The sequence below is a fragment of the Cynoglossus semilaevis genome, chromosome 17, assembly GCF_000523025.1.
Source record: "Cynoglossus semilaevis isolate Cse_v1.0 chromosome 17, Cse_v1.0, whole genome shotgun sequence".
Classification (NCBI taxonomy): Eukaryota; Metazoa; Chordata; class Actinopteri; order Pleuronectiformes; family Cynoglossidae; genus Cynoglossus; species Cynoglossus semilaevis.
Window position 1 is genome coordinate 7,717,361 of NC_024323.1, and position 26,012 is coordinate 7,743,372.

The 26,012-nt window shown below is 43.0% G+C and overlaps 1 protein-coding gene and 1 long non-coding RNA gene across 9 annotated transcripts in view; one reads left to right on the forward strand and one right to left on the reverse strand.

Moving 5' to 3' along the window:
- prkar1b (protein kinase, cAMP-dependent, regulatory, type I, beta) overlaps nt 1-16,081 on the forward strand; it is a 46,193-nt gene extending 30,112 nt beyond the window's left edge. For 3 of the 4 annotated variants that reach the window (XM_008329857.3, XM_017040596.2, XM_017040597.2), the window contains 5 exons: nt 2,585-2,743; nt 7,583-7,643; nt 9,500-9,621; nt 14,045-14,126; nt 14,691-16,081. In XM_008329857.3, the coding sequence (XP_008328079.1) occupies nt 2,585-2,743; nt 7,583-7,643; nt 9,500-9,621; nt 14,045-14,126; nt 14,691-14,863 (597 nt within the window). In that variant the 3' untranslated portion in view covers nt 14,864-16,081. Of the gene's footprint in view, nt 1-2,584; nt 2,744-7,582; nt 7,644-9,499; nt 9,622-11,276; nt 11,852-14,044; nt 14,127-14,690 lie in introns of those variants that run through there. The other variant, XM_017040598.2, reaches the window with a different exon arrangement.
- LOC103393041 (uncharacterized) overlaps nt 1-26,012 on the reverse strand; it is a 102,773-nt gene that overhangs the window by 30,005 nt on the left and 46,756 nt on the right. For 2 of the 5 annotated variants that reach the window (XR_003052467.1, XR_003052469.1), the window contains exon 3: nt 23,965-24,140. This is a non-coding gene — a long non-coding RNA (uncharacterized LOC103393041). Of the gene's footprint in view, nt 1-3,566; nt 4,667-7,627; nt 8,802-22,092; nt 24,141-26,012 lie in introns of those variants that run through there. The other 3 variants (XR_003052470.1, XR_003052468.1, XR_522974.2) reach the window with 3 other exon arrangements.

Consider the following 26,012-nt stretch of genomic DNA (forward strand, 5'->3'; position numbering starts at 1 on the left):
TCTTCCAACTCAGACCCTGTCAATCAGCGTTTATGTTACCGTTACTCTCACCACATTCTCTTGTGTGTCTTTTTCTTTGCCACTCACCAGATGCACATCTGTGTCTATAGACAGCTGCTGTGTGCAGCTGAGGTTACTAAAGTGTGGAGATGTCTCTCATTAAACCGGGGTGTGAATCTGCTGGCGCCCCTCACACAGCCTGGAAACTGACACTGATATAAACACCCCCCATGTCTGCAGGCAGATGGATTCAATCCACTGACATTGACCTGCACTTGTGTGAATACATGACAATTGAAATGACACATCCAATACCATGCATTTAGAATAACGTGTCATTTCTTTTATCCCAGCTCTGATGCTACAGATGAATATCAGTGATTTATTGAGTTTCATCTTCAAATCAACAATGATTACATAGGAATGAGCCTATTTCTAATTACCTTGAGGAGTTTTAGGATTCCGGAGTCAGACAGAACTCACATGGCTTCAAAACAAAAAGCACATTTTAGATGACTTTAAAATACAACACTGTCTGCTCCTCTACTTTCCAGTATTTGAGATTTGCTGCCTCTTAATTAACACCAGACAAACACACAGCCTGCAGTTGATAGTTGTGCATTTGAAAATGTAGTCGCAGCTGCGAAACAGCAGACAACGGCACGGCTCCCTATTGTTTCAAACTCCTTTTTTTTTCATGAACTCAGTTTTACCTTCTTCAAACTGCTGACTCAACGCAATACAATTCTCCTTCTTTTTTTAAATTTTATTGTGTGTGCGTTCACGGGGTGGAGATCACATGCAGTCAAGTCTGAATGCAAAGTCTATAGAGGATAGGGTGAGAGGATACTTGAGCATCATCTCGGAAAACTGCAAAGGAAAATGTAAAATGACCTGAATGCTCTGATGTAACACTTTCAACTTTAATATAATTGTTAATATAATGTAATTGTAACTGTAGAGGGCTGAGATCACCCTGGTTTATAAAGAAGGACAGGTCCCCTGTGGTCAGCTCTGCACCTTCAACATTGTCAACGCAGCAACTCTGATCTACTTCAGATACTGAAGGGATAAACTCTCACTCCTTCTCTTTCACCTACATTAACTGGATAGTTCAAGTTCAGGGCATCAGGACATACAGTTGAGGACAACATTACTATGAGAGAAATCATTTTTGAAGTATTTTCCAGATTAAAAACAAACAGTGGAATTAGACTGGAGAGAAAAGATTTGTAAGAGCTCACAAAGCAGAACAAACGTGAAGTTTCATACGTTAGGAACTGGAGATAGTGCCAAACAAAACTGACAGATGTAGAAATCAACTTTTCGGAAAAGGATCGATGCATAATGTAAGAGATGAATATGCTCAGATTTCCACTGGGAGTGACCAGAGTGGACAGGATTAAAACTAAGCAGATCAGAGGGACAGTTACAGTGGAACAGCTTGGACATCAAGTTATAGAGACACTGAGGTTGAGGTGGTTTGGACGTGTGTTGAGGAGAGATGGATATTTTTGGATAAAGGATGTTAGAGATGGAGTTGACAGGCAAGAAGAGAGGAGGAAGACTTCAGGGAAGATTGACATGGAAATGGTTGGTGTCAAAGCAGAGGAGATAGAGTGAGATGGAGGCAGATGGTTCTCTGTGGTGACCCCTGATGTTATGAATTCCTGTGTTAAATGTGTTTTTTCTGGGTGGAGAACCTTATTGTACACATGTAGCCATGTTTTTGTATAAATCCGTGTGCAAAATTTTGCTAAAATCTGATGTAACACTGTAGACCTCCCACACCCTGAGGGCTGATGATGAATTGTTTTCAATTTAAACATATGGCTCTCAGTAAAGAGCTGTAATGTTGACAGACACACAGCCCCAGTTTCAAGAACACTGTTTACATTATCGACATGCCACATGTAATGTGGAGTTTCTCTTGTACTTATTATCTTGTACAAATTCATTTGCTGTGGCCTGTGATGTCACAGCGCCTTAATGCTCTTTAGAATCACATTATGAAATTACAGAGCTGGGAAGTTAGTTGCTATTTCAAAGTTCATAATTTAAAGATGTCTCACAGTGGTAGTGATGTGCTGCATTCAGAATACTGAGCGCTTACACTGTTTGGATCACACTAGATCATTACCTCATACAGCCCCATTAAACCAGATCGTAGATAATGGGTTGGCAGGTGAAACCATAGCGGCCCAGTAGACCAGCTGAAAGAGTCCCAATGAGATTGTATTGTCTGATGAGCTATAATGACTGTCCTAAATAGAGCTCACGCCTTCTGTGTGTGTGTGTGTGTGTGTGTGTGTGTGTGTACGACAGGTTTTGTTTCCCATTATTTCCAAATCAATACAATGACAAGACAAGGGGGAGAAAATAAAAAGAAGACAATGATGAAAAGATGAAAAGGACAGAAGGATCACACCTTAGGACCTTGTGGGGATCTAATGTGAAAAGACAAACCTAATGACCGCATCAAGGAACGCACAACACAGTGGATCAGCGCTGTGTAACCATAACACCAGGTCACACAGCATCAAACCCTTAATAAAGTCATATTTGTTCTCTGCTCTGTCTGCAGGTGTATGTGAATGGGGAGTGGGTGACCAATATTGGAGAAGGGGGCAGTTTTGGAGAGTTGGCCCTGATCTATGGAACCCCTCGAGCTGCCACGGTCAAGGCCAAGACGGATCTCAAACTGTGGGGCATCGACCGAGACAGCTACCGCCGCATCCTCATGGTACGTAGGTCAACATAAACCCACTCAGTACAGTACAGTCCACTCACATCTGTCACACAGTTACCCATAAGGCACCTCCTAGGTAATGTCAATGGTACTACACCTCAGGTAAAACATTTTGTCAAACAACATTTTGAAGTGTCTTATAGACACATGTTCCTTTGTTTATGGTTAACAACTAAACTTGTTTTTGTTGCTAAAACCAGTGGGGGAAAAAACAAACCAGATAATTTACTTGAAATACTGTTTATGAATATGAGTCTAAGTGAACAAGGGCAGAAGAGCAGGAGAGGTCTCTCCACCTCTGGAGGGTGTTGAGGGAGTTGGAGGAGACACAGGGTCAAGACGGATGCCTCCACCAGAATACATGTCCTGCTCCAGGAGCCAGGATCTAACAGGAATGTCTAAATGTTTAAACTGGAATCACTAGGTGCTCTGGCCTAACTGTCATACCCACAGCCTTCTGTCTGTCTGTCTCTCTTTTTTTTCTCCCTCTCTCTTACACTCTCACACTAAGTACCACACAGCTGCACAGCACTGCATTTAGCAAACTATTCTTCCTTAAATGTTCTTCTTATCTAAACTAAATGATAACAAGATAACCGTCCAAATTCAGTGATAACTCTGCTCTTGGAAACTTTTTTTTTGTATCCACACAGATGAGTGAAGTTTGTTTTTGGACCTTTCAGCTCAGTGTAAGTTGGCAGTGCCACAGGGCTGCCCAGCACTCATGTCACCTCTGAAGCACATAGTTTAACCGAGGGCACAGTCTGCCCTGGTAACCCTGCTTTAGAGAGGATTTTTTTACCCTCTGTTTCTCTTTCTCTCTCACCCTCTCTCTCTCTCATTCCTTCATTCCTTCCAGCAGCAGCACTACAGAAGACGGGGTGAAACAGAATTGAGTTATGTGAAGCTGTAGTTAATTATTGCTGTCAATGATTTGTAAAGCGGTTTTTATAAAGTGTGGTATTCTGGCAGCATTGTTGGCCAACACAGTGAGCACTCTCCCACTGCCACTCTCCCTGTTAACTCTGTGTGTGTGTGTGTGTCTGTGTGGTGTTTTCCTGTGAAATAATTCCTAGAGTCTGCAGCTCGTTAGTTTGCTAGTTAGGATCTTGGGAAGGTGGGCTGCTGCTGTGCTACCATCATTTTCATCGCTTGCACATCTGCTTCTCTACAGTCCTGCTGTACAGAATCGGTACATTTACATTAACTGCAAACTGCAAAAAAAAAAAAAAAAAAAGGATAAAATAACAACTGCAAATTTGAAGGAGAATTTCTACGTGTGTTGTCAGTCAAGTTTAAGAGGGGGGAAAAGGGCAAACCTAATTATAATTAGTACTCAACAATGGAAAAAAAGGTCATTTCTGTGCATCATTCACCTCTGGTCTACACATCACCTCTGAATGATTCCATTGTAAAACCATGTTGACACGGTTTCTGTATGAAAACACTGATGGCGGTGAAATTTTCTTGTAAAATTAGAGCCTTGAAAAACCACCTCCTCCTCTGCTCCACCCCCCCAGAAGTTCATTTTGTAAACAGAGTAATAACACTGTGATAAATACACACTCTCTTTTGTGTTACAGACACCGGTACAATACTCTCCTTGTTGTGTCATCTTTTTTTTTTCTTCTGCAAACTTTATTTAAACCCGCAGCTACAGACACATCATTAACAAACTAACAGACCACTGTCAACAAACAGAACACGAGACAAAAGGAGACAAGGAGGAATAAAACCCAAGAAAGGAGAAAGGTTGTGTCCGGGGTGTTGGTGTTTCACATTGGACACAGATGAAGGTGACGGTGATGGGGCACGAGGTGAGGCTGGTTTATACTGGCTGCTCTCCACACCTTAACTCTTTGATGAGTCGACCTCAGAGACAGTGAGCAGACACAGAGGCTGGTTCATCTTTAACCACTGGAGGAGAGAACACATTAGCGCCAACAGGAACATGGGGGGGGGGATTGGTGCATGAAATATGTGCACGGGCCCTCCCAGGTCGGCAGGAAGGAGAAGCACAGATGCAGAGATAAAGAATGCTTGCAGAAAACAAAAGATATGAAGCAGCGAATGATCATTTAAAAAATGCGCTTTTCAAGTCAAGTCAGGTTCAATTTTTCACTTCATCAATCTCAGAACTTACTACGATCTAATTCACTTCACTCTTGTCGCTCTTGCCTATTTTCTTCTGTCCATATCAAACCAGCTTTATTTTCTATATCTATCAAATCTGTTTCTATTAAATGCCATTATATAAATTATATTTGTGGTAATAATCCAAACTCTTAATAAGGATTACACTGTAGTGAGATGAAACATAAAAAGAGGAAAATACAATTTCATGTTATTTGTGCATTCAATATTTGCAGTATTATTCTAAAGAATTAGTAGTTGTTTTTTTTTTTTAAAAAATCAGCAATCATTAGATCAGATGCTTTAAGCTAGTGATCATTGACGCGTGGCCCGCAGGCCAAATTCAGCACACCAAACCTTTTGACCTGGCCTGCAACTGGATTTTAACATTGTCTCACAGTCTCACACATCACCTGTCTCTACACAGTAATTCTGTCTCCCTCTCCTCCCCACTGACATGCTCATCACTATTGCTGTCCATCATGGTGACTTCTAATGTAAATTTCAGCATCTTTAATTCTACCTCCAGCAGCATCACACACTACACATGTATCCAGTGTGGCCAAGACTTAGGCTCTTAAGCTCAGCAGTTCAGTCTGTGGAGTTCTACAGTAAACATATATAATCATCATGAAAAAAGATTTGGGAAGTTATTGCGTCCCCGTGTATCCAAACTTGCATGTGAGAGTTAGAGTTAAAAGCAGACTCCATATGTGCAAGTGTTTGGATTTGCTTCCTTAATGAGCCTAAAGTTTCTCCTCTGCAGCGACAGTAACAAAACACAAGTGGCAGAAGAACTAAAAACAGACTGTGTTTGCCACACACACATTCTCCTACCCACACAACAACTCTGTCCCTCTGCGTACACATAGACACACACCAAGTCAAATCATTTATGCAGCAGGGAGGCGATGCAGCCTAGAATTCCTTTAATCAAGTTGTTTACGATTTCGACTTTGACGTTGGCTCACTTGGGAACATTTTCTCCCCTTTTAAGACAAAATGTGAAATTATATGAAATTAGAGGCAGCAGCGGGACTCAGGCACTTACACACCAAAGACACCCTAAGCCTCAATATATCATTTCCATATGCAAAGGCAGACACAGGGCGGGCGGACGGTAATGTCTCTCCTCACTCTCTCCTTCTCTCTTCATGTTCCCACTCTGGCTGAGTGGCTCCACGCAGTGAGGAAGAAGAAAAGTAAAAAAGAAAACGCAGTCAGGGAAGGAGTTCATCTGGGTCTAGACCTGTCAGGAACAAACTGATGTTCATGGCAGAGGCAGAAGGGGGAAAGCCCCCTGCTCCCAGGGCGGGTGGGGGTGGCGTGGGCCACACACGTATGCATGAGCGTTACTACTGTATGTACGTGGCTTACCGCTGTTGTCAGACGTACATTAATTACATGAACTTCGCCCTTTGTGCGGTCAGTTATCCTAAAAATGTAATTCCGTAGAATAATCTGACTCCTTATTTACTTTGCTCTGTTATAAGTCATTTAGCACTAGTTTTTTACGTCATGTGGTGTGCGTTTTTACAGCCAACCAATGCATGGGCTAACACAACACATGGTGACACACAACTGTTATAACACAGTGGTGTGTTAACACATCACTGTGTTATAGGCATTCAAATACATCAGTGATACTGCATATTGAGTACATATTTCCTCCTTTTCCTACTGTAATTTCCCACCAAATATGCAAATTTTAGGTTGCTGGTACGCAACAGTTGATTTCTGCACATACATTTTTTTTTCTTTTTTTTTCTTTTTTTTTTTGAATATTTTTATGTTTATCTGTTTCACTTTTACAATTAAGACAATATATATTATTTAAATGCATGCTAAGTCCAAGCTAAAGTTGTAGCTTGAGTCAGCTGATTGATTGCATTATTAGCAGGGGAAGAAAATTCATTTTGATTAGAGAGGACTAAACTTCCATTTAGTTCTGACTTTGCTTCTTGTTTTTTGTCAAGCGTATTATTCTGTGTAGTATATTTGTGTTGCTTATGCTCGGATACACATTACTTTCTGTGATTACAGTTTTTTCGTGAGCGGAAAAAGTGTTTGATCTGTAACTGTGCCCAAAATTCCAGCCTTGCTGCTGATGCTGCTTCAGTGTCAAAGCCTGGGAAGTAATTTACGGAGCGTGCACAATAAATAATTACTACACTGACGGACTGATACACGCATTACCGGATGTGCTAGTATAACTTTGTGTAGTACCATCAACAGGAATAACATGTTTACAAGAACTTTCAAAAAAAGTTCCAGTCTTAGTTTTGAACAGGACTTGAATGTTTTTCACCATGATAAAAATGGATCACTGCCTGCCGTGCACAGATACTCTGAGTTTTAACACCAGGAAAGTGCAAATTATGTGCTTCTCTAAGTAGTAATTTAAATTTGAGGAGTTCAGGACTCCAGCAAAACGGTGTCAGAGACACTCTCTGAAGCAAGACCCACATTTGCTGCTACTGTGAAAAACTACTAATTTGTAGAGATGAGAAAAGGAGAAAACCATCTGTCATGACACCAGATTTCAATAAATCAGTTTTATATCTTAAAACCATGAACTCACGATCACCATTTTTTTTCTCAGACTAATCACAGTTATCATTTTATCATGAGATGTGCAGCACTGCCGTGCAATTATGGAAAGAGCGGGTCGTCGTGTGGTAAAGTGTGTTTCTCTTACAGGGCAGCACACTGAGGAAGAGGAAGATGTATGAGGAGTTCCTGAGCAAGGTCTCCATCCTGGGTAAGTCTGTGTATGTGTGTGTGGATTACAGGGTCTGTAGTTCTACTCCCTTTGTTTGTTTCTGTATTTTCAAAGAGGCTGAAACATGGCCGTGTTTTCATCTGCCTACCCAGTTACACATAATTCTTCAGCAGCAGGTCAGAGAGTCCAGAGTGCAACACACTGTATACTGTAGATTAGCCCGCATAAACACAGGCGCGAGTTGTCACACAAAGCCCATAGCAGTGTTTGTCTGAGTGTACAGTCCTAATCTTCTGCTCATGCTGAAGCCACTCTCGTTGCAGCGTGTCTGTGTGGACAATTACAGAATGGGGAGTTAAGCTAAGCCTCTCTTTTCCCACTGGAATTAGGAGAACACGGGCCTGCACAGGCCATTGAGTTTAGTGAAAACAGCGAATGAGATTCATTCAGACTTTTCAAAACCAGTCGCAAATGGAAGTGACATCTCATCCCTTTCCACTCAATCGTGTGTGTGTGGTGTATAGAGCAAGGCCATGCCCCCTGTACAGAGTTATTAGCTGGCTGAGTAAACACATACACTCAGCTCAGGTCTTAAGAGAATGTCTCTACGAGGTCCGTTCTCCTTTCATTCATCTCCTTTCTTCTGCGCCTCCCTTTTTAGACAGCCTTGTTCGGGCCTGCATTCAGGCCCTCGCATCTCACTCCGGAGTGCTTCCCTTCGTCTCATTTCTCTTTCTGTCACTCTGGCTCTGTGAATTGGAGGAGGGGTAGGAGGCGGGAGTGTTGTTGTTTGTCTTTGATTCTTGAGATAGCCACGAAATTGGGGACAAGCCCTTGATGTCGTGGAGCGGAGGGTAGAAAAAACAACATGTTCTTTGTCACACCAACACACCGGACAGGACGCTTTTGGCGTCTAAATAGCCAATTGTGTGTGTCACATATGTGTGTGTGTGTGTGTGTGTGTGTGTGAAGCGAGGTGATCCAAGTGGGTGCAGGCTCCGCGAAGCATGAAACGTAGCTTCTTCAGTCAGCACATTTGTGGATCACGTTACCTGTCGGGCTGTTAAGGATCACTTCTATAGAATCTTGAGCTTACAGCCAGACAGAGGACATCCATCTGGGACCAGCAGACACCCCGGCCCCACCAGAGGGGACACTGGACACCTACAGACATCCAGAGCTGCACCTTAGTTAATCCTGAGTGCACCCACACACACACACACACACACACACACACAGGGATCAGTTTCTCAGCTCATGGGAGACAATAGTCTCCCGAGTCTTACGCCTCTGACTTACAACCCGTCAAGAGACACAGAAGAGAGTTCTCACTGCAGATAAGTGATCTAACTGCATGAAAGGTGAGTGAATCTTCTGTGTGAAGACATTATTGGATCTGGTGTCTACAAAAATAAAACATCATCTTCAGCTGAGTAAGTCAAACCTCTGTGGAACATTTTTTCCCAGTGGAGATGTGTGACCATCTGTGTTTTTGGGATTCTGCGTGAATACCAAGAGCTTCTAGAAATACCTCGGGCTAACCACCTCACTGTACGTGTGGTTGGACAGTCGGAAAGACAGCTGTTGCCACTGGCGTTTGAGATCCACACCAGACCAAAAAGATTCCATCGGGTTTTGCAGGACGCGCTCACAAGTTTATAAAAGAAGTGAAAATGGACCAGTGGCAGAAAGAAATCTTAATTTTAGACTTTATAGCATCAAACATGTGAAGTAGAACACACACTGCACTGTTTTTGATCATTCCCTGGACTTATTTATGTTTAGCAGGTTAAAACTTTGCTGAATATTTTGTCACATAATCGATACCTCTGTGATCTGTGAACTAGTTACACTGTTAACACACTTACTGATACACATGAGTTCTCTGTTCACAGAGTCTTTGGACAAGTGGGAACGTCTGACTGTGGCTGATGCTCTGGAACCGGTCCAGTTTGAGGATGGAGAGAAGATTGTGGTGCAGGGAGAACCTGGAGACGACTTCTTCATCATTACAGAGGTAATGTGAAAGTGGGTGTATATGTGTGTGTACTTTGTGTACCAGGATGTAAATCTTTTCTTTCTGATTGGTCACTCTTAATTACTTCTGTTATGATGACCTAGAAAACAAAGTTACTGAAAATAACTTGACCATCAACCTGACAGAGGACAGGATTGGGGAGAAGGAGCAAGTCACCCACCCAGTATATGGAAACAGTAGGGGAAACCTCCTCCTACTGTAGGACAGACCAATGTCAGACAGAGGAAGTGAAGATGAGAGGATACGATTGGTCCAGCTTTGGTTGCACAAACTTCTCTCCCATCTCTCTTTGCTGTACGTGTTCTGATTCCTGAGAGGCCCACATGTCACGTGTCACAAGCGCATCGTTAATTAGGTTGAAGGGCTAACGTACGTGGCATCATGCAGAGATCATAGTGAAGTCTTTAATGAGGTCAGAACTGATCCTGGTTTATTACCAGCAGCAGACGCCGGTGTTTCCCTGTTGTATTGCTCCATCACTAATTCTGTGAGAACAGCCCTGGCGCTGCAGGCTTTGTTAAACTGGGGCCCTTGTTAGGAAGACCCCCCCGCCCCTGCCTGTCATTCCAACTACCACACCTACACTGTTTACTTGGGCTGATTTATTCCATAAACCCCAAGAGGTGGGACTGCAGTATTTTGTCATGTCGTCATTGTCTCCTCCGAATCTCTGCTTTAATTTATTGTCAGTCTTTATCAAGATGTCACCAATTCACCAAGATAACACGTCAGGAGTGAACCTGCTTTACAGTAGCTTTGATTCCTCACTTTTCAGACCTACCGCAACCCAAAGGTTTTAAGTTCCAACTTTCAGTGTTCTGGGAACAATGAAACACCTGTGACTCTTTTTCTTGACAAAACAAGACAAAACTGCACCAGGTTTTATATGTGTGTATATATATATATATTATTATTATTATTATAATTACTTCCTTCTCTGCAAATCAGAAGCCATGCATCTGGTTTTGTCACCATGACATCTAAAACAGCTGTCGTAATATAGAGTAGAGGCAGGGGCTGTCACACAGACGACTGACGCTGAGCTCTTAAATCCCAATTGGCTGCTGCGTCTTTTCAAATGTAGCAAACCTGAATATAAAGCCAAAAAGCTATGTGTCCCTGATGAAGTACTGCTACTCTGTAAAATACTCTGTAAGTACACATCTCACATCCACCTCACAGTCTTGGTCAAGAATCAGCCTCCAATTGAAACCTCGCAAAGCGGCAGAAATCCCTTAAAAGCTGTTTGTGCAAAATATGAATCCAGTTGGGGTTTGGGAGGCAAAATATAGCAGTTAGTAAAGCATGAGTCATCAGTCTGAGGCGTTTTAACATCCTTGAGAAGGGAAAGGCAAAAAATGCAGAAAATCTTTATAGGATTATAGGATAAGAGACGGAGGAGGCAGCAGTAAGCAGCCAGTACATTCCTTCTCCAAATCTCAGTCTTTGTGAATGTGACACAACAGAGGATTTGGAGCATCACTGAGAAACTTGATTATTTGACTCAAAGAAGAAAGTCTTCCTTTCATCTACATTATGGTTTCTCCTGATGTCTTTAATTTTCCCCTTAGCTTTCTTGTGTCTCAACACATGTCAATCCTTGCCTTCTCTCTCTCTCTCTCTCTCTGTGTCAGTCATCTAGCAGATCCTGATTTTCCCAGAGCAGGGTGGACTGTGGTGGAATGTGCACTGCTGACTTTCACACGGGGTCAGGAGTCCCAGCCTCCCGAGACAGAGAGAGAGACAGAGAGGGAGAGACAGAGATGAAACGAGAGAGAGAGAGAGAGATGAGTCAAGGAGGACAGAGCAGGAAGTGACAAACAGCCAGAGAGGAAGTTGAGAGAGGTGTTTTGATTTACATTATTTACACAGACGAGTGAGCAGCAACATCATCACCGGCTGCTTTTCTTTCTCACATGGAGACTCATTGTCACCCTAGACCTCATCATCATCATCATCATCATCATCTTCATCTTCACACCATAATAACGTAGTCACTAATGACATGCTTCAGAAGGAGAGGATTTACTAAAGTGAAACGATGACACTTTCTCCATCAGCCAGAGGAACAAGTGTCTGATGAAAGGTGAAAGGTTAACATGGACTGTCCAAAGACTGAATATCTCTCAGTTTAAACTCAGTCCAAATGACTGTTCTCTGTTCAGACATGGTGAGGAACGACTACCAGGAAGAGAGAAATATATTGTTAATTGTATATGCTGTGTATATATATATATATACAGTAGTAAGATCATAGTCCAAAATATATATATATATACACATATATACATATATATATATATATTTTGGACTATGATCTTACTACTGTATATATATATATATACATATATATATATATATATTTTTTTTTTTTTTTCCATTAATACAGAAAGACTAATGCTAGAAGTACAGATTAGTGGACAGGTCATTTCGCTCTCCCAGGTCATGTTGGCCTCTCAAGTGTATTTTTGTCTTTAAATTTGTTCCCAAAAATAAAAAAGTGTAAAAATTCAAACACTGAGTTTAAACATGGCCAAATTCTGGAGCCACAGATTAATTGACAAATTAAACTTTCAATTGTGGCTCACAGAAAAACGTGTGTTTTTTGCTTCACCTACAACCACATAACAATATCACCTCTGTCCGTGAGAGCTTTAGTTGCTCGTTAGTTTTAAACTTTAGACCAAATTAACCCTAAGTCTTCCATAGTGTCCTGGTCAGAGGTGAAAGGAAAGGGTTCAGTGATGTTTGGTTTTCTTACATCTGTTCCTGTTCCGTCTGACATGTGTCCCCGACACCACACAAAAATCATTACACAGAGAGGATATAAAAGGGTCCCACGGGGGTCTCAATGAAGACACATTTTCTGTTGTTTACAAATAGCTTCTGCACAGAAACAATCTAGTTAATGGAGCCGAACAGTTTATGGACTACAGATCAATGCAGTTTATGTTTGAAACCACTTTTTTCTTGAGTGCAATTGTAGACCCACAAGTGACCAGGAAACTAATGAGCAGCGAGGGATCGTACCAGTCCGTCTGCACCAACACATTCTGGTCTCCATTCATTTGTTCCTGTGTCTTATTCTGGATTTGTTGTGTTATCTTCGTTTCTGTCTGTCCTCTGCACCCTGTGACAGGCAGCGTGTGAACTGGAGCTCTGATGTTTATAGAAACATCTGTCTGTGGAGCTGCCCTCGGGGTGGCACTGTGTGAGATGGTTATCTGGACCACACTGCCTGAGGGGTAGGGCGGGGGGCTCTGTTCACTGCACGACTACTGTACATGAAGACACTGCACTGCCTCACTTTGTTTGGACATGAAGGAAACAGAGAGAGAGTAAAGGACAGCAGCGTCAGTCTCTGGTCCTCACTCACGTCTCCGTCTCTTTCATAGTTCATTCAAATTCTAGACTTTTGTCTTAGCAAAACGTGTTCCTTGTCTCATCATAGTCTTGGTGTCAAGTCAAGGTCACAGTGGTGACCCCAGGCCCGGAGGAGACCACACAGAGAATCAGTATCTGTGTATCCATCACAGGGCCACTCCCATCTTCTGCCTCCACTTCCAGCTCCACCAGACCTCCTCATATCCAGATATTCGTTTCTGTTACACACACACACACACATACACACACTCAGCTTCACTGAACAGCTGCGAGATATAACAGCATCAGCTGTGATCATCTGTTGGGCGGCGAGTGCGGAAGTCTCACACATCTTCACACACACACATAATGGAAATAATCAACAGCTGATGTCTGGGCAGACTGGCTGGATACTTGGACCAACTTTGTTATGGATATACAGTGAAGAGCATTTGGCAGTGTGTGTGTGTGTGTGTGTGTGTTCACCTTTGTGTTATAGGTTAAATGTCGTTCTATAAACATCTGCTCTAAAAACAGACATGCTCAGAGGCCACACTTGGTTTTTTACGATCTTTAGAGTGAGTTTTTGAGTGTTAGCCGTTAGCTTCCCTGGGGCCACAACATCAGTCCAGTTGCAGATGGATGTTATTGTTGGCTACTAGAGGATGGAGAAACAGAAGAACCGGTGCCGCCTCTCACAGCCTTAGATATCTGTGTTTATGTCACTCTGGAGAAAACACAGCAGAACCAATCACCAATTTCATATCAAGTGTCCACTTGGACCAACTCAGATAACAGGCTTTCTGCTCCAATACTACAGTACATGGCCCACAGAGCAGGTGTCTGTCCCACATAAGTGGGCCAAATCCTATGCACCTGTGTTTTCACTAAGCTGCTGAATTTCTCTTTCACGTAATCCCTCCTGACTTTCAACCCCTTCTTAAATACCCTCTCTCTCTCTCTCTCTTTATCCTTCCGTCTCCTATGTTTCCCACCTCCTCTCCCTCTTCTCCTTCTCTCTCTCTCTCTCTCTTTCCAGGGAATAGCCTCTGTTCTGCAGCGCAGGTCTGACAACGAGGAGTATGTGGAGGTGGGACGCCTCGGTCCCTCAGACTACTTTGGTGAGTAGTCGCTGGACAGACCAAAAAAAACCAGGAGTTACCAGGATCCTAGTGGGTTTAAAAGTTTCATTGAAGGATTTTTTTTTCATTAATTAGAATCATTGTTTTATCAATTAAACTTTCCTCATTTTTGGAAGTTAAAAATTAGTTTATGCCGAAAATCAGGCAAATAATCCTGAGAGAATAGAAAAAAGCTCATGCTACCAGATTCACAGCCCTGTTTTTAACTACACTGGAAAATAATGTGTTATCATCAACTCTTTATTCAATGATTTGACTATAAATCTATCGGGGGTCTTTAGATGATGATTTGTTCTATTCCCATTTATTGGATTAAATAATTACTATTTATTAATTTATAAATCATATGAGAACAAACAAAAAAACATTGAATGATGGATAATAATGATTGGAAAATGATTTAAAAAAATTACAGAAGCTAAAGAAATCTATGATTGAACTGTAGATCAGTGGTCCCCACTCCAGAGTTGTTCAAGTCTCTGTGGACGTAAAACATTCTGAATGCGATTCCATCTAAATGCCCTCCTCTTTTTATTCCTCCAGGGGAAATTGCCCTGCTCTTGAACCGGCCCAGGGCGGCTACTGTAGTCGCCCGTGGTCCACTCAAGTGTGTGAAGCTGGACAGGCCCCGCTTCGAGCGTGTGCTGGGGCCGTGCTCGGAGATCCTGAAGAGAAACATCCAGAGATACAACAGCTTCATCTCTCTCACCGTGTGACAGACCGGCTCCCCCCGGGGGCCCCACCAGCAGGGGTGGGCTGCGTCAGTATCACAGTTTTAAACCGTGGGTGGGACATGGACGAGGGCACGGGTTAAAGGACGCGGGTTTTACATCTTCTTAAAGACAGCACATATTTTCTGCCCCTCTCCCCGCCCCGTGCTGTGCTTTACCTTTTCTTTCTTTTTCATCTTGTGCACTTTGACCTGTGCTGTTAGCTAGCTTTATGTCACCAACAACAAAAAACAACAACGCAGGAGTGTGAAAATCAGAGCGCAAGGACAGAGACCCCCGTTGAAGGAATCACAGTCTGACGACTTCATACGATGCATGCTTTTAGACCGACAGAGACGGACGCTGGCACTTCTGTGAATTTAGGGAGGATGTGGATGAATTCAGGAAATAAAACAGGAAGAGAAGTGATGTTTATGTACAGCGGGAGGAAGTGAGTTCACATTTCTTTGCTTGCTGTCTGTGGCTTGCCTTTTTTTTTTTTTTTTTAGGAAAAATATTTTAAGTGTGTGTGGAGCTATTTCTGGGTCCAACAAGAGTCTGCGCTCCACAGACTGTGTTTCCTGATAAAACTAGATGTAGGGGTTTGAAGAAAACGTTCATTTGAAGTGTTTTATAAATGTCTGCTTTTCTGCTATTACTGTATAGCAACGCTGCTAGAGGCGCCGATATGTTTTAAAATTTTAATCTAATTTATTGTGTGGCTTTTAAATCCAGTTTTATTGCTGAGAAGAAAACAATTCTTTTGTTGTTGTTGTTGTTTTTTTATCTAAAGTGGTTCAGTCTGATCTGTGAGATCTGCTCCACATATATACAACTAAAATATAACACACGTGTGTATGTAATTACAACACTGTCTCAGGACTGAAACCTGCAACACACACTCACACACACACACACACACCTTATACCTTGTATTGCTGTTAATGCTGCTTTTTCTTCTGATTCTTTGCTAAATAAAAGCTGATGAAGCCGGGCTGTTACAGCAGTTCACATCACCCGATTTTAAGACATTGAAGAAAAATAAAATAGAAGTTAAAACGGACACGTAAACTTCTGTTGTTTTACGTTAATCAGCTGTAACCTCTCGAAAGTTGCACAACCAAAACCCAGCGTCTGTACAAAACTTTCTGTATTTTCTGTCTCTGTATCTCTTTATTTCAACTATCAAACAATGTTGAGAAAATAAAAGTTAAGTATGTGAAATCCTTGGTTTGAGTCGCTGTCTTCTGATCACTTTCTTTTACTTTAATTTCTCAAAAGACTAGACTGTGTGCTGTCTCCATGTAAAGTCTGACCTTTAGTTACCAGACTGATGCAGGAGGATGTGAAGATGAATTCAAGCACCGGGGCGTCTGACCTGGAGGTGACGGTTAATGCACAGTGAAAGATGCTGACGTTGTTGAGAGAAATCCACATTTGTATCACAAATAAAGATAACGTCCCCCCACCCCACTCTCCTCACTCCCCCCTCCTCTCTTCTTCATCCACCTCTCATTAATCCAAGTGTCAGTCATCCGTCAGTCTGGCCTGTCAGGGTCTCAGGTCTCCACCCAGTCTGTTTACACCACCCTGGACCAAAGGCCTCAGCAGCTTTGACACATTCCACTTTATCTTAATGCCCAGTAAATCAACTGAGGAATGTGCCCCCGACTCACAGACGTCCAGTTCAGTAGCCCACTCCTCACACTAATACACTGACACACACCTTCATCACTTTGACAAAAACACACTTAAATACACACGGACACTCAGACAGGTGATAGGTCGGTGTGTTTCTCCTTAAAGCCAGGAAACATTTCAGTTTAAAAAGTTTAACAAGACTTTAATTGATATTTAGAGTTTTGTAGATTTAACAGCGACTGCTTCAAAAATCAACAGAACTTCATGTAAAACACTGTCAGTTCTTACAAAACTGACGTTTCCTTAGAACAACTAAAATAAATGGACTTTTCCACTGTGGTATATGCAATCCCCCTCCATTTGGGACCTGCCTCCTACTTTGGGAACCACTTGTAATTTTTCCTCACCGTTTCCTCCTGACCTGTTTTCCACAGATCACAGTTTCATCTGTTCATTTGATGTAGCTTTGTTATATTAGTCGGGTGGAAAATTACATCCGTGGGATGAATAATTGGTCTTTCTGTGATAGTGGAAATCAGATTAAAACTGCTGTTGTTGTCAAAGCCAAGAATTAACTTTTATCTGAACAAAGGGATCAAAAAGAAAAAAATGCCGCCAAAGGAATCATGACAGGTACTGAACTGCCAGTGTGTGTGTGCGTGTGTGTGTGTGTGTGTGTGTGTGTCTGGACCATCCTGGGTGGCCCAGTTGAGGACAAATGTTGGCACAGTTGCAGAAACATCAGGGTAAAGCTTTGATACCTTGGCACAGAATCCTTTAAGGAATATGAACACACACAGGAACAAGAACACACACGGAAACAAGAACACACACCTTCAAAGATTATTGTACACTCACTTTTAGAGTTTGCTACATTGACACAAACTTTTTTTTTTTACAAACAATTCGAATTTAACAAATTATATCTCTATCTATTAAAATAAATGGACGTCCCCAGGTGATTATTTGAGATAAAAGATGAAAATGTGTTATAACTTGTTATTGTTATTATTATGATTATTTAAATCCACAGTGGATCTTTATGGAAGTCACTTTGTTGTTACAATAAAGTAATAATAATAATAATAATAATAATCATGAAGGACTGTTCCATCATTCACATAAAGTTAAGGGTGAGGACTAGTCAAATATGACAACTCCACCACTAGATGTCGTTGTTTTTCACACAGCGGCGCTTTAAAGAACTATGTAATAAACTGCAGTGAAATGTCACTGGTCATATTGATAAAGTAGTTAGTATGAAGTTCACCTACCGACCAAGTGGCCTAGGTTAGGAGACAGCGACATACCAGTGTCTCCTTGGTGAGATGTTAGCTATCACCTAAATAGATTACCTGCTGTGGCGCCCCCTGGAGATAGAAGTAATTATTCATATACTGAGCAATTATTAGTTCTTTCTTGGTCTCATCATGATTCCAGGACAACAACACCTTGAAGAGGACGAATGGCTCACAGCTACTACTATCCTTACTACAGTACTACTCCCTGATAAGAGTATTTTTAATGCCCAACATTTTGTGGTCCAAACAAACAAAGGCTCGACTCACTGAGTTGGGGAGGAGAGGGAGGAGACGGAGAGGATGTAGAGAATAAAGACGGAGGTGGAGAAGGAGGAGGAGGAGGAGGAGGAATGTTAGGGAAGACTGAGCCGGCCGCGCTGATTAATTCTCTCTCTCTCTGGGTTTTTAGGTGAACTCTGGAGTGGTGTAAAGTCCACTGAGATAAAGTTTTATCCCAGAATTAATCCCAGCATGGGAACATTTTTCCTCTCGCTGTCTTCCTGTGCATCCCACCACACTGCAAGTTTAATGTAACAAAAATTTACAAGATAACGTTCCTGGGAATATTTGGTACGTGTGTGTGTGTGTGTGTAGGGGGGGCTTTATTTGTGTCTATTTGTTGCATTGACTGGTGTCTTGGGAGAGAATGTTTTTATTTGGTGCTGCATATTTAGATTTGGCACAGTGAGCGCGGCCCTCTGGCGTGTGACCCTCAGCCTTCCTCCGTCTTTCTCTTCCTGACACTCTCTCTTTTGTTTCCTGCCGTCCTCTCCTGCTCTGTTTTCCCATAGCCACCAGCTCTACTCCCTTCAACCCCTCATCTGTGGAGATCCAGGCTAATTAAAATGCCTGCCAACACTGGGCTACAACCTCCATTGAGTCTCCCAGTCTTTCCCTCCTCCACGATCCCCACTCCCTGGTGGAAAAGAACCCCCCACTCCACTGCCTCCCTCCCACACCAACCGCCTGCACTAATGACCACAGCCTTTGATACACAGGGTTCAGCCACGCTGGGTTAGGAATGGTCCTTGAACATCTCACCTCCGCCTGGTCTTTACTTTTGCTGCTCTGATTCTTAGCTCTAATCGTGACCTTCTGGGGTCATAGGTTACCACCCAGGCCTGGTCACAGGTGAGTGAGCAGCAGTGGAATGATGGGATTGAAAGGTCAGAGATGAGAAAGGGGTGCCGGGGGAGGTCATGGGGGGAGAAAGAGTCAAAAAATTGGGTCAGTAGATCACCACACAGTCCGTTTGGGTTGGAAGGAAATTTATCACATCATGTCTGAAAAAGGTTTTACCTGCTGGAGCGAGTCATGGACTGATAACAATTGTACAAATCCATAAAGTAAATAAACTAAAGCGGCCGTTGTTCATATCACTATTGTTGGATAATAATAAACTCCACTGTGACAAAATATATGAAAAATACTGCGATTGAAATTGATTTGCCTCATCCTGCACCCTGGCATCAGCTCTGCGCCCCCCACTTTGGGAACCAATGGCCAACAATACATTCTCCAGAAGACATAGAGCATCATGGCTCCTGTTTTACTGTGGTAGTTATGTGAAGCCTTTTTTATTCAGAAGTTCTCATCTTCTGTATTAAAAAATCTATAATACTCCCAGGACAACAGCACTGACGCAGCACAAGAATCAACAAAAGAAAAGCCAGAGTCAAAATGCTGGAAAAAACGACTAAAAATCTCAGAACTGGAAGAAATCCTCAGGATTTTTTCAATTGTCCTTAAAGGTACACAGAAATAAAAATAATTCTTTATTTAATTTCTTTATTTGCACTGAATATAGAATTTTTAGTAAGGACAAATTTAACTCTATGTAAATATATTTTTCTTAAGATTTCTATCCAGAGTATACACTCAACTATGGAAGTTTGTAAACCACTGTTAAATTCAACAATCAAAGTGTTGGTGACTGTAGGAACCGACCACCGAAAAGTTTCAGTTGGCTAGCTCCAAAAAACTTAATGTGATCAAATCTGTTTGTTTTTTCGGTCTTTCTTTCCCAAGCTTGTTATTGTTACTCATTTCCTTCTGGACCACAGTGTATAATTCACATGTATACATGTTCTGACACCACAGCCAGACGTCCCAGACGTGTCTCCAGTCTTCAAAGCTAAACTCCACCGACTCTCCTCCAAACGATGTGCAGAACAAACAAACAAAAGCCCTAAAATGTTCTCCTAACATTCTGCATACTCAAGGGGGTAAAAAACAACCGGCTAAATATTCCATCGCACACATGACTCAGCAGTTCCCCGCCCACGTCCATCACTGCCCGGCACAATCTCTCTCTTCACTTGGACTCTCCTCCCCTGGGACGCAGGACAGCAATTGTCTGAATTGTTTCTCTTTTTGCTCAGCCTCCTACTCCGAGAGGAATTGTTGGTGTTTAGAGAGCAGATCATAAAAAATGAGCTGATCTGTATTTTAATTACATTAGGAAGATGAAGGAATGCGCCCAGTTAAAAAGTCCCTCTAGGATTGAGGAGGAAACGACCAATCAGATAATGACCACAGATCTATGGCTGTTTTAAACACTGTGAAAGGACGGATGACCTCAGTCCCCGGAGACACTAAAGCATTCTTGGCCAAACAGATCTAGAGTGGACATCCTTCGTCTTCTGTCCTCATTAGGATGGAGTGTGTGCTCACACACACACACACATCCATAGAGATTTCTCTTCATCCTCCACAACACAACCTCCCACCACAGGTGAACACTTGGACATCCCCAAACCTCCAGCCCTACCTTCAAGGACCTCCAACATCCCAGTTGCGCCCCAAGCACCGCCTGTAGACCGAGGCCGGTCGCCCGTGGGAGTCTCCAGGGGTGACTTGGTTCCTCTAAACCCCACAGGAATGCGTGGATTTGGGTGAGTGCTGTAACCAGAGAGCACTCTCACCCATCTTTAAGCCCATAATGGAGCCACTTCCTGTTAATAATCACTTTGTTGTGATCTCCTCCTGCCTCTGGATTTTGACACTTCACCTTGAGAATGGAGAGGAGGTGCAGATGTTGTATGTTTCTCTCCTGTTTGTCGTTCAAACAATACAAACTGGCAACGCAAACACTTTTTTAAAAAGAAATATAACAGACAAACACTTCAAAGTTGTAGTTTCAGGTTTTCAATTATTATTAACACTGCCTCCAGTTCGTTGCATATTTACTCAAGTATCGGAATCCGGAAGTACACGAATGAACATACTAATAATGATACCGGTTTGTAAAACTCTAAACTCTAAACTCTAAAACTGTATCTCGATAACTCCTAATGTGAAAAAAATCAACTCTGTTGATATTCCCTCACAGACACCAGGACTCAGAGTCCGAGGTCTACGTCTCCGCCCTGGCCTTTCTCCATCAGCTGCTTACCAAAAAAACTGCTGTAATTATTCTTTAAAGCTGCTCGAGTGCTGCTTCCAGATGAGCTAACAGGGAGTTTGTTGTATTAGGGGCTCACATTAAACACCATTAATTGTTACCTCAATGTGTGTGAAACTGCATCACAGCACAACCCATAAACTGGCCTTCTCTCCTGGAGCCGCAGTGCTTACGTGGCTCACTGAGGTGCGGTCGCTACGCTGTGAAAATTCCATGCCAAAATTAAGTCTATGGTATAGCTCACTGTTTCCCAAACTTTTTTTTCTTCTTCTTAATGTACGTGGGGCCAACGCTTTTTAGAAAGGCCAAACTGTTGCATTTGCAGTTGAAGATATAAATCATGAAAAATGAAAAAAATAGTCTGAAGTTTTGTGCTATTTTTTTTACACTTTCTTCAACACCTGATATTATTCTTAATTAGTAAAGCCACTAAATTTAACAAGCACAGCCTGCGTCTGATGTAAATCTTCAGTGATGGGTTGGCTGGAAAAATGTAGCGAATATATTTGGAGACCCCCCACCCTTTTGAATATTCTCCTGTGAGCCACCTGTGTGTTCCCACCCAGTTTTTTGGGACTTACATTTATTACTCAGCTTACTCAAACAACATAATGTCCTGGTAATGGTACGGCATAAAACTGGGCGCGACACTTTCTGGTACTTTTTAAATACCTCTTAGATCGAGGACAAGTTATTTAGTTCATAATCTCTTGCTTTGATTCCTCCCTCGTCTCCTCTCCCCTCCTCTCACCCTTCCTAGTTACAGACAGCTAATGTCACTCAAGTCAACCAGGGAAATAACTCCCTAACCTCCCCCCCCCTCCTGATATGTGACTCTAACCCCCCCACTCCTCCTCCACATCCTCGTCTCCTCCGCCATCATCACATCACCACCACCAGTGGTTGCCCTTTATCCCATGGTGCCTGCACCATCAGTGGGCCCACGGCTAGTGACAGACACGGGGAGAAGTGAAAGCCCCCAGTGACATGCCAATTGGAGTCATTACGGGCTTATAGGCTCCTAATAGATTTCTGAGGACAGCTTTGTGTTCTCCCACTGAGAACTGAGCCCGTCTGTCAGTCAGACCTTTCCTGCCCAGTGGTTCTGGTGCCAAATGCCATTTCTGAACCTGTAACCAGTGCCACAACTGGTGCCAGTGCCAGTGGCTAATCTGGAACTTATTCCACACATTTCCACCCAAAAACAAATGGTGGTCCAAAAGCTGCAAACGCTGACTGTAGAGGCTGTCGGAGGTACTGCAGCCAGAAGTGATCTTCCAGTTTACACGAGTGAAAACAGCAGCAGGAGTTCAGGTTTTTAGGGAAATAAAAAGATTTTAATAATTTTTCAAAAGGACAAATTCGTTTTTCTAGTGTTTTGTTTAGTATTTCAGCTCTCAGGTTGGATTTGAACTTTACTGCGTGTCACTGGTGTTCAGGTATTGTCTACTTTTCAGAAGTGACGTCCAGTGACTGCACATATTTAGCAAAGACATTTTTAAACATTCAATCTGAGTTTTTTTCTACTTGTTTATACGACTGAATAAAACCACTACCACGACAACATTTACACACACATCTATGGTCAGCGGAGAGTCCAGTTAACTTAATCCAGCATGTGTTTGGACTGTGGGAGGAAAACCCACACACACACACACACACACTCGGGGAAACCATATGAACTCAATACAGAAAGACCATCAGTCACCACCAGGGATCAAACCAGTCAAACCATCTTCTTGCTGTAAAGCAAGCGCACTGACCGCTCTCCAATCATGTGCTCTACTATTATAACTATATTTATCTTTGTCATAACAGTTTGTTGGTTGATGTTCTGCCAGAGTGTCACACGTTTCAAGCCATTTTTGTTTGACAGTTTCTCTCCCAGGGTTACAATCCCTTGGTTCCACTCACTGTTTAGTCACTAGATGTCATGTAAGGCAACATGAGCCCACTTCATTTTCCTCGGCCTCCCACAGAAAGTAATATGGCTGGAAGAAAACATCAACACACTGAAGATCACGATTTATCACCAGATTCTTGCCAATACACAGCGTTAGAAACCAAACACTTGTGTGACTACAGTGTAGGTGCTCCATCCCTCTGTGACGGCGAGGACACAGGGTCCGCTCTGTTCATCCCACCTCGTCCTTACCCACCGTCCTCATACCAGGACTTGAGACTTGGCTGATTAGCAGCGTTCTCCGTCTTCATCACAGAATAAATCTAAAGATGATGCAGCTGGAGATCTCGGAGTGTTGCCAAAGAGAAGGGGGGCGGGGGAGTATGGGTGAGACCACCACAGAGTCGGGGAGACCACTTTCTTCCACCTCACCGGTTCCCACAGCTCCCCACACATCACCCACACGTTAAAAAGGTCACGTCTTGATAGACAACAGAGCACCGGCAATTACACTGCTATTTCTCCGTGGCTGGAAGTCCCCTGTTTTCTCTGTGTGTGTGTGTGCGTGTGTGTTTGCTGAAAGCGAGAGTTTTTTTTTCCCCTTTTGGTTGGAGAATAAAGAGGCAGTGTTTTAAGGGGAAAAGGAGCAAGGACAGGGGGAAACGGGGAACTGCATGTAAGGACTTGTGCCCAGATTGCTTCATGTCTGTCTGTCTGTCAATTCGTGGAAATTAGATAATGTGCATGAAAGAGTGCAGGTGTGTGAGCTCTAGTGCATTAGGCTGCTGCAGATTCCCACACTCACAGTGGAACTGTGGGTTCATTAGAGAAAGCATGCCGTGCGTGGGAGTGTTCTTACCTGAGCTTCACGTCTGATTTTGTTGCTACGTTGGATTTCCTTTTCTCCAGTCGGGGAGCGCTGGCCTGCCGTCTCCTTCCTCTGCGGTGGTGTGGTGAGAGGCGGCGATGAGGAGTCCGGCTCTCACCTGGACGCCGAGGTTAAACTCCACGACCTGCAGATGGTGTTTGCTGAGGCTGCAGAGAGGGGGAAACACACACACACACACACTCAGATTTAGATTCAGAGGGAGAGATCTCTTCCAACCTGTTCCCAGTATTTTCTCTCTTCTGTGTCAGTTCTCCTTCACACTGAACACCTATTTCTAGTTTTCTCCTGTGGTTTTCATGCAGCAGCACAGAGTGAAAAAGTCAATGCCTGGTCAAACAAGTGACGGACAGCAGTTTGACAGCTCTGGAGCTCACACACACACAGGATGCTGCGGTCTCTGAAGAACTGGACTTTTCTGCTCCAGTGCCTCGTGCTGAGACTCTCTTCGTGTCACTGGTTTTTGTGTTTTTTACGTGGGCATATGGTGTACGTTTTGTGATTCCCTCCAGAGGTGGACTTGATTTGACACTTGTGGCTTGTGAAAGAGCTTTGAGGCATTGTGCTGCCCTAAATGCCTGTTCACCTATAGGGCCTTAAAGGAAAAGGAGGTTCAGAGGAGGCGCGGGGAGGCCCCAGAGCGCGCTCCATTCAGGTCGCTATGCGTGTTACGGAGATGAATGCTAGAAATCATTGCTATAAAAGAGCAGCTGCTCAGAGGACCAGTTGGATGTGTGGCTCCTGTACCACCGACCCCGACCCACCCACCCCTCACCGCTTAATATTCACTGAACAAAGAGTAAGAATGTGACTTTGCCTACGTGTTAGTGCGTCCATGTTCACTGCCTGTAGACTTTGTCCTGGAAGTGCACTCTGCTCTATAATTTCTCGGGAATTTACCTTTGCTCCAGTGAGATTTCACCTGAATCACTTAAGTGTGTGTGAAACCATAAATGTCACAGATGTTTCTAATGGACCTATTACAAGGCATCATCTGGAGTCAAATAACACACAGACACAGAGACACAACCCACTAATTTATACAACTTTCTCATCACAGGCACTGATGAGCCAGCTATGGCGTTGGTTAGCCTTGTTCTAGCCTGGAGATAAGGGAGGAGATCACTCAGTATGCTACACAGAACCTGCTCCTTGAGTCCCTGAGTCATGCACCCGGCCTGATATGGCTGGGTGGTGCCGGGAGAGACACCAAGTTGAGATCAATGTTTATTTCTCCGTTGCAGGGCAATCCACCCCATAAACCAGCAGGTCTTTGAAATTACAAGGTGTCATAGAACTGGGATGCCCCTTGGAAAACATGTCAAAACGACCATAAAGGAAACAGCTGCGGCGGTGAATATATACGGCTATCAGGGGACGGAGTTTCTATTGTCAGCGCTGTTATCTCCTTTATGGCTCCCTGCACACACCGAGGCCTGAGATTCAGCATTGTGTTTAGACTGAGTTATGGACAGAAAGGTGTGCTCCAAGAGTCACGGTGCTGACGTAGGCCTGCGCTCAGTGACAATGTGTATCGACTGTGTTTTAGAGCAGCAACAATTGGATGGACGTTGTCATTATGATTTTAATAATTGGGCCTTAAATGCGTTTCCTCTTTTTCCCTGACCAGAGACCATCACAGATCCAATGCTAAAGTCAAATACCTCACTGATAACTTTCCAAGGAATAAACGGTCGACATCAACCAGAGTGTACAGACATATTAAATACACTGTATATATGAATATCCTTTGTGTTTGAATAACAGTGTTTCCACTCCTTAAACATATTTAACTCAGTTAAATATAGCTCACCCCAAAATAGCATCTCAAAATAAATAACTGCTCTGCCAAGGTCAAAGAACCCAGGTGACCTCTTCCTGTAACCATGGAAATGGATGATAAGAACACACAGACTCGTCCAGACTGAGACACGCTCCAAAGCCCTGAGGGCATGACTACTCACATCCAACGCATTCTTAAAAGATTTCCCCACTTCCTGCCTTTTTCCCTACCCTTCTCA